Source organism: Mangifera indica, chromosome 6 (assembly GCF_011075055.1).
Source record: "Mangifera indica cultivar Alphonso chromosome 6, CATAS_Mindica_2.1, whole genome shotgun sequence".
NCBI classification, from domain to species: Eukaryota; Viridiplantae; Streptophyta; class Magnoliopsida; order Sapindales; family Anacardiaceae; genus Mangifera; species Mangifera indica.
The window spans coordinates 5,585,771-5,600,086 of record NC_058142.1 but is presented as its reverse complement, the minus strand read 5'-3'; the positions used below and the strand labels follow the sequence as shown (position 1 = coordinate 5,600,086).

The 14,316-nt window shown below is 34.7% G+C and overlaps 2 protein-coding genes and 1 pseudogene across 2 annotated transcripts; 1 reads left to right on the top strand and 2 right to left on the bottom strand.

Moving 5' to 3' along the window:
* Positions 1-1,161: 1,161 nt before the first annotated feature.
* On the top strand, positions 1,162-4,627 carry LOC123218227. Its single transcript, XM_044639523.1, has 5 exons — positions 1,162-1,610; positions 2,028-2,127; positions 2,220-2,319; positions 3,361-3,449; positions 3,932-4,627. Exons 1-5 carry the CDS (start codon positions 1,403-1,405, stop codon positions 4,293-4,295), a joined length of 861 nt encoding a protein of 286 aa, XP_044495458.1. The 5' UTR covers positions 1,162-1,402; the 3' UTR covers positions 4,296-4,627.
* Positions 4,628-7,093: 2,466 nt separating this feature from the next.
* On the bottom strand, positions 7,094-8,678 carry LOC123218228 (annotated as a pseudogene).
* Positions 8,679-8,810: 132 nt separating this feature from the next.
* On the bottom strand, positions 8,811-13,797 carry LOC123218943 (zinc finger BED domain-containing protein RICESLEEPER 2-like). Its single transcript, XM_044640598.1, has 10 exons — positions 13,672-13,797; positions 11,688-12,242; positions 11,190-11,588; positions 10,439-11,103; positions 10,144-10,346; positions 9,658-10,067; positions 9,400-9,555; positions 9,265-9,315; positions 8,989-9,068; positions 8,811-8,871 (listed from the first exon to the last, which is right to left on the bottom strand). The coding sequence occupies exons 2-7, from the start codon at positions 12,237-12,239 to the stop codon at positions 9,505-9,507; spliced, it is 2,280 nt and encodes a 759-aa protein (XP_044496533.1). The 5' UTR covers positions 12,240-12,242; positions 13,672-13,797; the 3' UTR covers positions 8,811-8,871; positions 8,989-9,068; positions 9,265-9,315; positions 9,400-9,504.
* Positions 13,798-14,316: the final 519 nt, after the last annotated feature.

The following is a 14,316-nucleotide window of genomic DNA, read 5'->3' as shown; positions in this document are numbered from 1 at the left end:
TATGTTGTAATGTGGTTGGACTAAATGTAGTCTTTCAGATAAATATTCCAAAGTTTCATATATGAGACATCACCTCCTTCCTAAGCTAAGTTAGATTGTTAGTATTTTCTATTTGAATGATTTCTTGTCTCGACTTCCTTCTCCTTTTTCAAGTGAAGAAGTCAAGATGAAATTGGATTAGATTATTGGTTTGCAAATGAATTTCCCTTGTAACTTGTCTTCTTTTGTTTTTCTTTTTGATCACACCATGCAAATAGCAACCCTAAAGATGGAGAAGGTCAAAGATGAAGCAAAATTTGGAGGCAAACAACGGAGGTTGAAGTTGAAAGAGAAATATAAATAAACCAATATTACAAATTGACCCTATTGGCCCCAAATGTAAAATTGGAAAAAATTTTGAGCTTATTCAAGCTTCAAACTTGATAAATATTTTGAACAAATTTTTTGTTCATATCTACATACAGCTTGAATTTTATTTAATCTAAAATGCCTTTTTTTTAGATTAAACGTTCAAGTTTCCATCATATTTAGTTCAATTGATGACCCTAAATGTGAGAGAGGCAATAGAATGACAAACATGTAATGTCATATTTTGTCGCTTTTTCATGCTTCTTTATAGTAATTTACAAATATGAGTGAAGGTTATATGCTATTTGATACTTTCACGGTGGTGTTGCCTATAACCTTAAACTAAAGACTAATATAGTAGTAACTTGAGAATATATATTTTTTTCTATAATAATAATTATAAAGTCGATCATTATATTCAAAGTTTTATTGTGATTGATTAAACCACTGTGAAGTGATTCAACCTAAGAAAGATTTATTTGTTTAAAAAAATAACCAATATTATAAATTTATAATTCTTTTGTGATTTTATATATCCTTAATCTATTATAACTATTTAAAATAAATAATAAAAATTATTCATCAAATTGTTTATTTTATTTTATTTTTATGATAATATTTATCTGTTATTTTGTATAGATAATTATACCAAATAAAAAAATAATAAAATTATATATAAATATTTTTTAATTATATATTGAGGAGATTTTAAATTAAAAATAAAAATATTGTTTAATTATATAATAATATATTATTTATATAACTAAATTATTAAAAAAAAAAAGGTGTGCGTTCGGTTGAATCCCGCTTATATCTTCAAAATTAGCAGAGTAAATCGCGCCCTCAACGGTCTCTTCCCAATGCAAGTTCAGATGGTGTGTCGGTAAATTTTTGGTTTTTGTTGGAGGAAGAACCCTAGAAACATACTTTCCCATAACAAATTACCTGTGCTCAATTCCAAAAACAAACAGAGCGAATTTCAATTGTAATTGTTTCTGGAAACAAAGAAGAAAGGAAAAAAAACAAAGTCTTAATTGATACAGACTGCCTACTGATGGTGCGCGTTTTGATAGAGCGACGATGCGTTGCTCCGGTGACGATTAACGACGGTGATGATCATAATCATGGCGATGCTTGTGATTTTAATGATTCTGATGATGATTATGATTTTAAAGGTAGTGTTGGGCTGAAGCTAAGGTACATGAGGCTTCCTCAGACTCAGCTCAGGCTCTCTGTTTTGAAGCTGGACGGTTCTTTCTTCGGTTAGTAACTTTTGTTTTAATAAAAATGTTGTTGTTTAGAGCCTGTATTAATTTTCTGAAAGGCTTTTGTTGAAAAACTGCGTTTTTCATGGAAATCATTTTATATGAATGATTTTGAAAGTTCATTTATTGGAAAAGGTACCGATTGGGTGCTTATTCAAAAAGCACTCGGATGTTTTTTCATTTTTATAAGTTTATTCATCTGTTTTAATTATTTGGCTTATATTAATCCACTTTAACACAGCGCATCCCTAGGGAAACTTTTTTGGAAATTAGAAGCTGAAAATGGCATATGTTTGAGTGAAGAAGGAAATTTGTTATATAATTGTCATTATTGAAGTTATTTCTAATACGAATTGTGAGATTGTAGTCAACGAGAGAAGAATTTTTGAATTTGACAGAGAATTTTGTTCTCAGATGTGCATGTTGCAAGGAATGTTACAGTGGCAGGGCTTAAAAAAGCCATAGAGGAAGTTTTTGCTTCGTCACCAAGGGATAGTCAGGGGAAAATTTCATGGTAAAATTTGGTTATTCACTATGTTCCAATTATATTTGTGTAGCTTTGACGAATTGTGTTGATTGATTTATTTTTGAATTTGATGAGTTCAGGATGCATGTTTGGGGACACTTTTGCTTATCCTATGATGGTCAAAAGTTGGTTAATGACAAAGCTCGAATTTGGGATTTTAGGATCAAGGATGGCGATCAGGTTTGTCTGGCTCTTTGATGTATTTCAGAATTGTAGAATTTTACTTTTCTATAATATCATGGTTCTTTTGCAGCTTGAATTAGGAGTTAGCATAATTTTAGGATGATAACACATTTGCATATTTGAAGATGCCCTTGGATTATAATAATGTGGGTTATCTTTACTAGGAATAGAGATATATGTTTCTTGGAATTTCAAGATCTGACTATTGTGTGGGAGAACACTTGTTGACAATAAGCTCCATTTTTTAAATGATACATTTTTAACCTTTTCCTGTTATATTATTTTATATGAGAGATTCTCTGAAAATATGATAATTGACTACAGCTGGATTATTTGTAGGATTTTAGTAGAATCTCAAAGTTAATTGCACAAAGGTCTTGATAGAGAAGTAATTTGGCATGTGCTAAACGTTGTTTAATGAAATTTGAGCGTCCAAATGCATGTGTCAGTGCGACACCAGGTTCTTAATCCTTTCTGGCCAAGAAGTTGGTTATTGCAATTTTAATAAATCTTATGTGCTACGTTTGAATGTTTATTAATATGAGTAACAGTTCATCACTTGCATTTGGAGCAATTGCTAAGGCCATAATTTTTTTTTTCTATGCTACTTAAAAGCAATTTTCTTCTGTGGTTATCTGTGGTTATTAGTAATTAAGCAATTATTTTGACATTAGCCAGATAAATTCTGGTTCTTCATTCCATACATTTTAAGGTAATCTTCTTATACATCATAAACTGCTCAATCAGATCTCCCTGTTTCTGAATGCCAAGTGTTTGTTCTTTATTAAGCCTTAAACTTCAATTCTTTGACCCCCCCTCTGCGTCCTGAGAACCTTTAAATCAGCATTCTTTTTACCCATTAGAAAGATTTCAAATGTAACGGAAGTTCGTACATCTGCATTCTTGCTATGGATTTTGGATTTTCGTGCATTCTTTGTGGTGGATTTCCTTTGTTATCTTTTTCTTTTTTTTTTTTTTTCAGAGTTTCAGTCGCTGCTTACAAGTTTCTCTCCTTTTTTTCTGTTTTGGTATCTGCAGCTTCAGTTTGTTAGGCATATGTCCATCAACTACTTACATTCAAAAAGACCTGCTAGAACTCAGAGTGTTGCTTCCACCCAGCATTCAATGTAAGAATCTCTGTTTGTTTTTCTACAATGATTAGCCATGCATGTTCATCATTTGAAGAATCTTTCTGTTTTTACTATTTTAAAAGTCGCAGCTTGTCTAGGAATATTTTTTTCTTAAATAAAAATTTAAAAAAGCTTATAATGAAAACCAAGATAACATAGTCAACAGATCTGAAACAAGTAGCTCTAACCTTTTTCCCTCTTAAAGTCTTATAGCTTGTCCCTCTAGTTTTAGATTAGCATGGTCGAGTAATTGCAAGATATAAGGGTACCCAAGGCACATAATGCTCTTAATTATTTAAATGGTAAAGAAGTATGAGATGAAAGTTTGTTGTGGATCACGAAGACAAGTCAAACTTGTTGATTTATTGGTGTGAGGCCAACATCCTCTCCCGGTTATCTTGTTAACATTTATTTGAAATCTCCATTCATTTTCTACGTTCTGCTTATTGAGAAGTGCAACTGATAGTTTTTTTTATTAGGTCATCATCAGGATCAGGTGCTCATGAAGAGATGAGACATACTTATCTTGCTGATAAAGCCAATTTAGAAAATCAAGAAGTAAGTTCATTATCAGGTTCACATGGTTGTGGAGAGAAGAGACTGCCTGGTCTTACTGATGAAGATAGTTTACGAAATCAAGAGGACAGCAACAACTACTATAATTATGAACATGTGGAAGAAATGCCTGCACCAGAGTTCAAGTTGGCTAACTTCCTAAGAGGGTGGTTGTCATACACCAGATTGTGGGGTGTTTCAGGAAGGACATCAGAACGCAAGAGCCGTCTCTCCAGATTTGCTCGACATCGCTTAGGACATGCTGACAGCAAGATGATACAGTGTTGACTCTAATTAAGTATGGTTATTGAACTTAGTAGGCCAGATCTAACACGTGTGAAGCTCTCCACTCTGAGGTATGCCCTTCTGCCACATTTTGTATAAAACATATTATACATCAAGTTCTCTCTAGTAGGCTATTCAAGTTTTTCTAATGCAAAAGTTTTTGTTCACTTGGCGCTAGGGATGGATTCGAGCCGAGCCGAGCCCGAACACAGGTAAACTCGGTTTCAGCTCGGTTACTGTTCACTCGAGCCGAGCCGTGGCTCGAGCTCGCCGAGCTTTACGAAAATGCAGCTCGTATTCGAGCTCGCTGGCTCGCGAGCCGTTCGCGAGCCGTTCGTGAGTCTGTTGAACGAGCCAGTATCGAGCCGCTAATCGATCTAAGATCGCTAATGCATAACGAGCCGAGCCATCGAGCTTATAACGAGCTGACGAGCCGAGCTACATAACGAGCTGACGAGCCGAGCTACATAACGAGCTGACGAGCCGAGCTTAATAACGAGCTGACGAGCTGAGCTTACAAAGCATCAATATGAAACTCAAAGATTCAAAGGGTAAGTAAGGACCACATAATATTTACACTTTCATGTCAGCCCGGAACTTAATAGATTCAATGTAATATCCAAATTAATAAAATATTGTCAATACAAAATAATTCCAAGATTAAATATAATCAACTCCTACTTACAACATGTGACATAATTTCAGTCATGAATTTATACTGAGGATAAAACTAGGTTCTTTGACGATAACATAGATGCAAGCACATGTTCTCACCCACCTAAAGATAATACCAACAAAGAAACCAAAATATAGTTCAAAAAATGATTATAAGATTCATTCGTTTCCTTATCTGAAGTTAAATCCTCACCATACTTTCCATGTGGCATTAGTGATAATCATTTGATAACCAAATTATATGACAATTTCTTTAAACCTATATTATTTATGAATCTAAGATCATTATAAAATCTTTCTAAACTGGTTGTAAACAATGAATGAGTCTGAAAATCTAAATAAAATGAAATTTTTTTTTGCTCTTGTAGTTTGACTTTTTTCTTTCTGATTGGATTCGTATTTCAAGTAGTAAGTTATTTGTTAAGTAATAAAATTTAGAAATGGATTGTCCAATTATTATCTAACAAAAACCCCATAAAATTTAAGTTAAAAACGCCATATCTTAAAATCATTCACAAAATGAATCCCACATTTCCAAGTGATAGTAATAAGAAATGTTGAACAAATGTCAATCCACTATTCAAACTCATTAAGCGAAGAGAGACAATTATTTAATTCAAGTTACCAAATTTGTCTAAACATAATTCGCAACACTCAGGTGTCTAGAAGAAAGAAGATAATATTCTTAACAGACACTTTATACCTCCAACAGTAGCAAAAATGGTAGCAACAGCAGAAAGCAGTAGCAAAAATGGTAGCAACAGCAGAAAGCAGCAGGTAAACATTTAATAAAAAAAGAAAATGTCCATGACATGTTTCTCAACATTAAGATCAATATTATTTTGCAGTAGATCATTAAGATTTGCACTGTTGTTGAGCATTTGTGATCACCAGCAGCCAGGCAGAGTACAGCTACACACTGGGCTATAGAGTAAAGAGCCTGTTTTGCAACCCCACCAGACTGTAGAGATGGTTTAGCACTTGAAAGAAGAGATTCCAACAAAACATCAAAACTTGTATTTGCAGAATAGACTAAGGCTGCAAAAAATATCTTAAATCCAAACTTACAGAAAGAAGATCAACACCAGCTGGCTCAAGGTTTGGAACTACACTTGCCAAATCCTGTATGATGCATCAAGTAAATTTAACAATATTATTACACACTTATCTTTTTCTCCAAAAGAAACAATATATTCAGAGAAATTGATGATAAAAGACACAACCATGACATAAAAAATTTCTCATTACCTTGGCAGTCCACTTAGGAAAGGCAGATTTAAAATCAGGTAACGAAGTCACTCCAGGCCATATATCCTCTTTTGGGGTTCCCAAGACCCTTCAAGATAAAATTGTAAGTTAGCACCAAAATAATTACATCAATAGCAAACTTAAAGATACAACTCAAGATGATTTGGTATAAAGAACATGCTGTGTAAAGAAATACCCATCAATGGCTAATTTCAGGATCTACAAGAAAGAAATTTAAGGAAATCCTCACTTGAAACTGTAAGACATGGTAAAGACCATGAATTTTTTTTTAATTTGCCTCGTAAATAACAAACTTCTACTTTGTGTTTCCTGTGCTAAATATAGAGAGCCCTTAATCTCGTACTTTTAGATCCTTCTTAAAATATTTTCAAAGGATATACAAAGCCATTGACAAAAAAAGATACTCAACATTTGATAGATCTAACCTTCAATGTCTAACTCAGGGCAAAGACATTAAACATTTTAAGCATAAAAAACATTTTTGCATTTCAACAATTATAGTTCATCATTGATCACAAATGATCATTCACATTAATGATGGATCAGATGAATGTCAGCTTCTGTCTAGAATGAACAATTACAGAAGAGTCAATCTTCACCTATCTAAATATACACATTTAGAGGGTGCTCCAAAATTTTTCTGTGAAAACATGAACCAGCAGATAAACCAGTTTTTTTTTTTTTAAATTTTATGGTCCTTTGAAAACAAACAAACAATAGAATTTGGTCTTACAAAAATACACATATATTGACACACAGCATTTATTTTCCATTTGCTGCAAAGGATGCAACTAAAATATTTTTTTCTTAGACAAACAGAAGGAACCCAAATTATGCTGGGAAATTGTAAACCTGAAGATCTTGAATAATTCATCAATCTCAGAATCTCCAGGAAATAACGGCCGTTGGTTCACCATCTCAGCAAATATACATCCCACCGACCACACATCAACTGGAGTAGAGTAATGACGAGATCCTAGCAGTATTTCAGGTGCTCTGTACCACAGTGTCACAACCTAGAGATAACCGATAATGATTATGAAACTAGCACATGCTACATGGTGAACAAAAAATGTTTAATCATTAAACTTGCCAATGTATGAAACACTGGGAAATTAAAGATATGGCACATATCAGTAAATATTGCTCATTCCACCTTCCCCTTCCCAACCCAAGAAAACAACAGGTTCTAACTCAAAGCATTTTGACCTCTCTAGCTCTCACAAGGCATACCTTTCTTCCCTTGTTTTATAGCCTCCAAATATTTCCTAGTTCCTCTCTCTCTCTCTCACCTCTCAGATGATACAATAAGAAATGAATAATATTGGCCATACCAACAACTCACTACCTCTCATCTAATAAAAATAACAAGTTTTGCTCATTAGAAAAAAAAAAAAACAAATCTCCGCTCAGACCTGTAGAAATACAAGACAGCTAGAGTGTCCTTAATGTACTGCTGTGCCTTCATTTTACAACAGCAAAAAGACATAATTACCAATAAAAAATAGAGTTAGTGCTGATAGATACCTCGTGTAAATGTCCTAACAGGTATACCAAATGCTCTGGCCAGCCCAAAATCTGCAAGCTTTAATGCATTTGTACGGCGATCTATCAGCAAATTTTGTGGTTTCAAATCCCGATGAAGAACCCTATGAGAATGGCAGTAGGCAATGCCACGGAGAATCTGGTATAGGAATGTCTGCAGTGATGAAAATTATTAATTTGTATTGTGGTAACCATTTTAATTGTACTAAGCAAGGTAAACGAAGATCCATCAATGTGAGAAAAACAGTAGACAAGGGATCACTAACCATAGTAACACATTTAGAATAATAATTGGGAGAAAATAATATAGGTCACTATACGTCTAATCCTACAGCATTGTATTTTTTTTCTTGATAAACTTGAACATTATGAATAAAGAAGATACATTTGACAAGAACAGGCGAATTCATGGCCTCCTCTGGACATAGGGGACAAATTTTGTAGATAATAAGTACAACTTCCATTTATAAGACTCTAACAGATCAAAATCAGTATTAACTAATCAAATTCCTTAAAGCAATAGGATATTCAAATTAGATAGTTTAAATTTCCAACCTATTGATGAAATGCTTCAAGCAGCAAATAATGAAACACTGGAGAGCAGAAGATTTATTCTTGACTTCTTTTTCTTTTTTAAGCCAGATAGCAGAAAGTATTACTCACTTTTATTAAACGTGGATCCTTCGCGAAATCTGGGCTTGAATCCATGTGCTTCTTCAAATCCAAGTCTTATAAATGTGTACAACATCCTGTAACCTGTGACAGAAGAATCACCATTTAAAAGTCAAGTTTGTTTCAATGGAAGTAACAATGACCTTTAACAACTGGACACAATCAAACAGATGAGCAGAATACACACCTAACAATGTTTCCATGCTGCATTTCTCAATTTTCCCCTTTTTTCCAGCATCATGGGTTAAAACACTATAGTTATGTGGATTTTTAAGCACAACGTGCTATTAACGAAAATTATGCGAACAAACTCTGTTTAGACACACACAGTAGAACTTCAATACAAAACATAAAATACCTCATTCTCAGCCCAGACATATCCTGAAAACTGGCCAATATTTTTCTTTAGGGCATGTGCCTGCAAAATAAGACACAGTGACATGTTACAAAGCATTTGTTCCTATTCATGCACCATATGTACAAACTTGATGATGTCAAACAAATATGGTGCAGAAAGAGTGTAAAATTCAGTTACCTTTGTTTTCTTCCCAAAAAGTACTGAGTGAAGAATCTTTAGATTGTCATCTGCTTTTCTCCTGGACAACTTGAAAGCTACTGAAACAGTATCATAATATCAGGAAAAAAGGCCAATCTGTTGTAATCAAACAGTTTAATGAAGTTGATAATAACATCCAACAAACATCTGCAAGACAAAAGAATCTGAAAACAATGCCCTAAACTGCAGAAAAACAATGTCAGATAAAATCCAGGAGTAACCAAATATCAGTACAAATTATTTCTTCCAGATCACCTTGACATTTTCTTCCCTTTCTTTAAATCTATCAATCAGTTTAGGGCACACCTGCACAATTTGAGAATAACACTGTTAAAAGTTGTCCTCCAATAGGGCTGGATTTGAGCCGAGGTGTGGATTTTAGGGGTTTACCATTAAAAACTGCTTGAACAAATGAGCACCCCTTCTGATGAGGCAAGTCACAGCCACTGATCCAGTAATTTTCTCCCTGATAATTTTGCTGATGAGGCAACCCAGTCAAAATTTATCTGGCAATATAATCTCAGCAATCTCGTTTTCAACTTCAATCTTCAAGAAAGTAAAAATTAATGAAAGCTATTAATCATACCACCAACAGTTAAATGAAAAATCAATTTAAAGATCGTACAGTTGTGATAAGTTATTGACTACCTCATCTTGTTTCTTCATATTATAACGTGTTCTCATCCAATCAGCACCACACATGAGCATGTTAACTGTTTCTGGAGATAGATTTGACCTGTACGGGTCAATCACTCTACTACCCGCACTAAATGCGCTCTCCGAAGCCACTGTTGTAATAGGGATTGCTAAGATATCGACTGCCATTTGTGAAAGCACTTTATACTTATATTGATTTTCTCTCCACCAGTGAAGCACATTAAAGTCCGCTGAGTTAACATCATCAGATATCTCAACACAATGTTCGTCCAAATACATTTCCAACTCAGACTTCTTAGTTTCTCCTGAGTATGTTTTCTCCTTATGATCCTTCAAACGCATCCAACTATATGCAGGACTATAATGTCTAGTCTCTGAATATCGAGAGCTTGATGATTTACCTACAAATTAAATGTTAGAACTTATGATATGTTATAAAGTTTCATTTAATGACAATGAATCAATGATCTAATGTACCTGATATACTTGATGGTGCTTGTTGGGTCTTTGGCTGACGTTGTGGATGTGCAAATGCGGTTGATGAATTTCCTGATGACGACATGTCAACGTATTCTTCGTATAATTTTTCTAACGCCCTTTTGACATTTTCTATCTCCACAGGGGCATTTTCTTCACCATATAAAGTGGGAAATGCCAAAGTAATCATGAAAAACTTTATCCTGAAATCATCACAAGCAAACTAATTAGTTAGAAACATGTTCTTTATATACATATATATTATAATAAACCCAATCAATTGTAAATTAATTACCTGGGATCCATGATGCTAGCAATCGCCATAAGGAAATTCACTTCACCCCAATATTTGTCAAATTTTTCTGACATTGCTCGCACCATCATTGATATAGAATAATCTTCATCAAATTCTCGCTCTCTCAAGACCTCTTTTATCCTAAACACTTCTTGAAAATATCTATTTGCAGTTGTATACTGTGACCCAGAAATTAATTTTGTTATATCATCAAATATTTCCAAAAAGTCACAGACGACCTCCAGTCTCTCCCACTCTTCCCTTGTCGGGCAATATGTATAACTCGACTCAACAAACATAAACCGAAGAAAGACCTCTCTAAACTGCAGTGCTGTCATTAGCATTTGGTATGTGCTATTCCATCGTGTAGCACAATCCAAAACTAGCTTCCTCTCTTTAATTCCACACTGCATAGCAATTTTGGCAAAAGTTTTTTGCCTTGCCTCACTAGCTTTTACAAACTTCACACTTTCCCGAATATTGTCTATGATGGGTTTAATCACGGCCACCCCATCCTGAACCAACAAATTTATAATATGGGCAGTGCACCTAACATGGAAAAGTTTTCCATCACACAACAATGATCTCTGCATTTGAAAATCTTCTTTCAATCTTTTAACACAATTATCATTTGCAGAAGCATTGTCTACTGTGACAGTTTCCACCTACAAACAAAATTAATGAATATTAATGAAATGATATCGATAAAATTATATGTGTTTTGATAAACAATTAGCAAATTTGATTTTACCTTATGTTCAATCCCCCAACCCTTTAGACAATCAAAAATTGCTGTTGCAATGTCTACCCCTCTTCTAGGTGGAGGTAGGTGCACAAAATTTATAATTTGTTTATTTAACGACCACGACTGGTCCACCCAATGGGCTGTGAGTACCATGTACTCAATATTTTGGTGATCTGACTTCCAAAGATCAGTAGTAATACTGATCCTTCTAGTCTCCTGAAAAGTTTTCTTCAATCTCTCACGTTCTGCTTGATAAACCCTAATGCAATCAGCTTTTACTTGTTTTCTTCCAACTTTTTCATAAAAAGGTTGCAGAACGTGACAAAAATTAATGAAGTCGGGGTGCTCGACAAAATTAAACGGCAACTCAGATATCATAACCATGTGGGCTAAGGCCTCTCGAACCTGAAACACCAACACCATAATCATTGCATTAGTTAATACAATTAATTTCATAACAATTTTATAGTAATAATATATGTTAATAATTGAACTCAAACTGACCTTAGGATGCTCATAATTAGTCTTTGTTTTCACCACAGTTGGAGTAGACACCCCTAAGGTTGAACGCTCAAAACCCAAAATAGTTTGTCCCCCCACCACTAAGTCTTTTCCCAATGCTTTCTTCCTTTCAATACATTGACCCATATGTCGTGTCAAATGGGAAGTAGCCTTGGTCTTTTGCAATTTCAGCTTTTTCTGGCAATATTTGCAAACCGCAAATGTAGCATCACCAACAGTAACAAACAAATCTTCTGGATAACACTCCCAAATAGCTGATGTTTTCCTCCTCTTTGTAGATGGAATAACAGGAGGTGCAGGTGGTGCTTCCGTTTGGCTTTCAGGACGTTCAGTTTCTTCAACTTCTTCACTTGAAGCTGAGACATCAAAATCTCCTATTGCAGCCAAATCAATATCCACATCATCAATAGGTGCTTCAATTTGCACAGATTTTCTTTTAACAGATGCACATATAGAAGGAGCCATCGTGCTTGCAGTAGATGCTTGCGATGAAGCTCGACTTGCTCCAGATGGTTCTACCCTTCTTGACGTCATATTCTACATCACAATCACATGCCAACGATTAGATACAATTTAAATAAAAATTTAAAAACACAACCCAGCAAGATACATGAACATAATTCCAGTAACAATACAAGCTAAAAGAAATAATCATAATTCCAGTTTAAGCAGTGAACACTTTAATTCTTCCTCGGATACAAAACATAACATAGAGAACAAAGATATATTATTAGTTTAAATGAGACAAAGGATTAGAACAGTTCAGTATTAAATCAGGTCTCACACAAATTAAATTGATCAATCTTATAGTTTCACGGATCAGTATCACTACACAGTATTGAGACAGGAGGTTAACCAAATTAAGAGAGATAGAGCATGCAAGTAGCCTTTTTTTGTTTGAAGCAGTATCCAGAATCATACTTCATCAAATATCAAATTAGTCAAATTTTGATGAAGTATGATTCTGGATACTACTACTCTATACATTAATTTTAGAGGATACTTCAAGAACTGCAACATTATTTTCAAATTTCTGAAATTTTCACAAAATTTCAATCTGTGAATTCCTATCCTCTAATTATACTAGCTACCAAGCTATGTTTCATTCCTGTGTGTGACAAAACATCTCACCAAATCAATAGATTTTAGACATGACTCAAAACTGATTAATGTAATTACTTCCTTATAAAAATTGAGGTCACTTTTGTCCATTTAAGTATCCCACTTGCTACCTGATTTGAACCTTTGCTAGGCACTACTAAAACAAGTGAACAGGCCCACTAAAGCAGGTTTTGCATGAATAGTTCAGGCAGTCTGATTATCATCATAAAATTTTATGTGATGTGTAGCAACAATTTGTTAAAAGTGTGTGTTAGTAATTGTAAAAAATAGCAAAGCTGATGTCTGTAAATGCTAGTGATTCGCACTTTCTCCAACCTCCCACATCGTTCTCTCCAATCACTCTTAAATCTTCTAAACCCCTTTTCCCTGAACTTATTTGCTAGATTTGGCCGTCACTAATTATTGAAACACTTTTTCAGATCTTAAATTTCTTGGAATCTATATTCAACCTTTTCAAAGTAAGAAATAAATCATTGCTTTTCCATCTAAGGTTTTAGATTGCAAATCATCACAATATTGTAATCTGGATAACATATATGAAAACACCAAAGTACTAAACTTGGGATGTTATCAACTTACCACTTTCAAGGGTACATGTATGACTATCATAACATTTTCTCACTGCAAACAAGAATGGAAATAAAATTGACCAAAAAAACAAGAGAAAAAAAAAAGCCTCCTACCAGTATCGATACTTTATTTTCCATGCAAAAGTTTCAACAATAAAATTTTATATTAAAAATTAAAAATCCCCAATTCAGAAACCCTAATTCCAAAGTTAGGGTTCAATCGATTTAAGGCAAAAATTAAAAAATTGAAAGTGAAAAAATGGAAAAACACAAACCAGAAATATATTTCTGTCGTCCACGTCGCCGCCGTCGTCAAACTTCTCGCCGTAGAACTCCCGATCAGTGGAATCTTCTATCGCCGTAGAAGACTTGAACAAAAACGCTTGAGAAACCCTTGTCGTTGTCGATGGAACCAGAGAGCAACTGCAGGCCGAAACTTCAGATGGCGGAGGTCTGGAACTGGAACTGGAACCGAAAGTGTACTCTTTTTACACGATTTGGAAAAACAAACACTTTTTACGCTGTGTGGAAAAATAAAGTCTGGTCTGGAACATTTTTGCGCGATTGGGAATTTAGGAAGGAAATGAACTTATTTAACCAAAAACGGCAGCGTTTTTGGTTAAATGAAAATCAGCTCGCGAGCCGATTATGCGAGCTGAACGGCTCGCTATCCATAACGAGCCAACGGCTCGATATCCTTTTACGAGCCAACGGCTCGCGAGCCACAACGAGCTACGGCTCGCGAGCCACAACGAGCTGTTCGCTTACAGCTCGTGTTCGGGCTCGAGATCGTTTACTCCAAAACTTGTAGCTCGAGCTCGGGCTCGGGCTCGTTGATACCTGGCTCGTTTCGGGCTCGTTCGAGCCGAACTCGATTTCGAGCTCGAGCCAGCTCGACTCGAATCCAACCCTACTTGGCG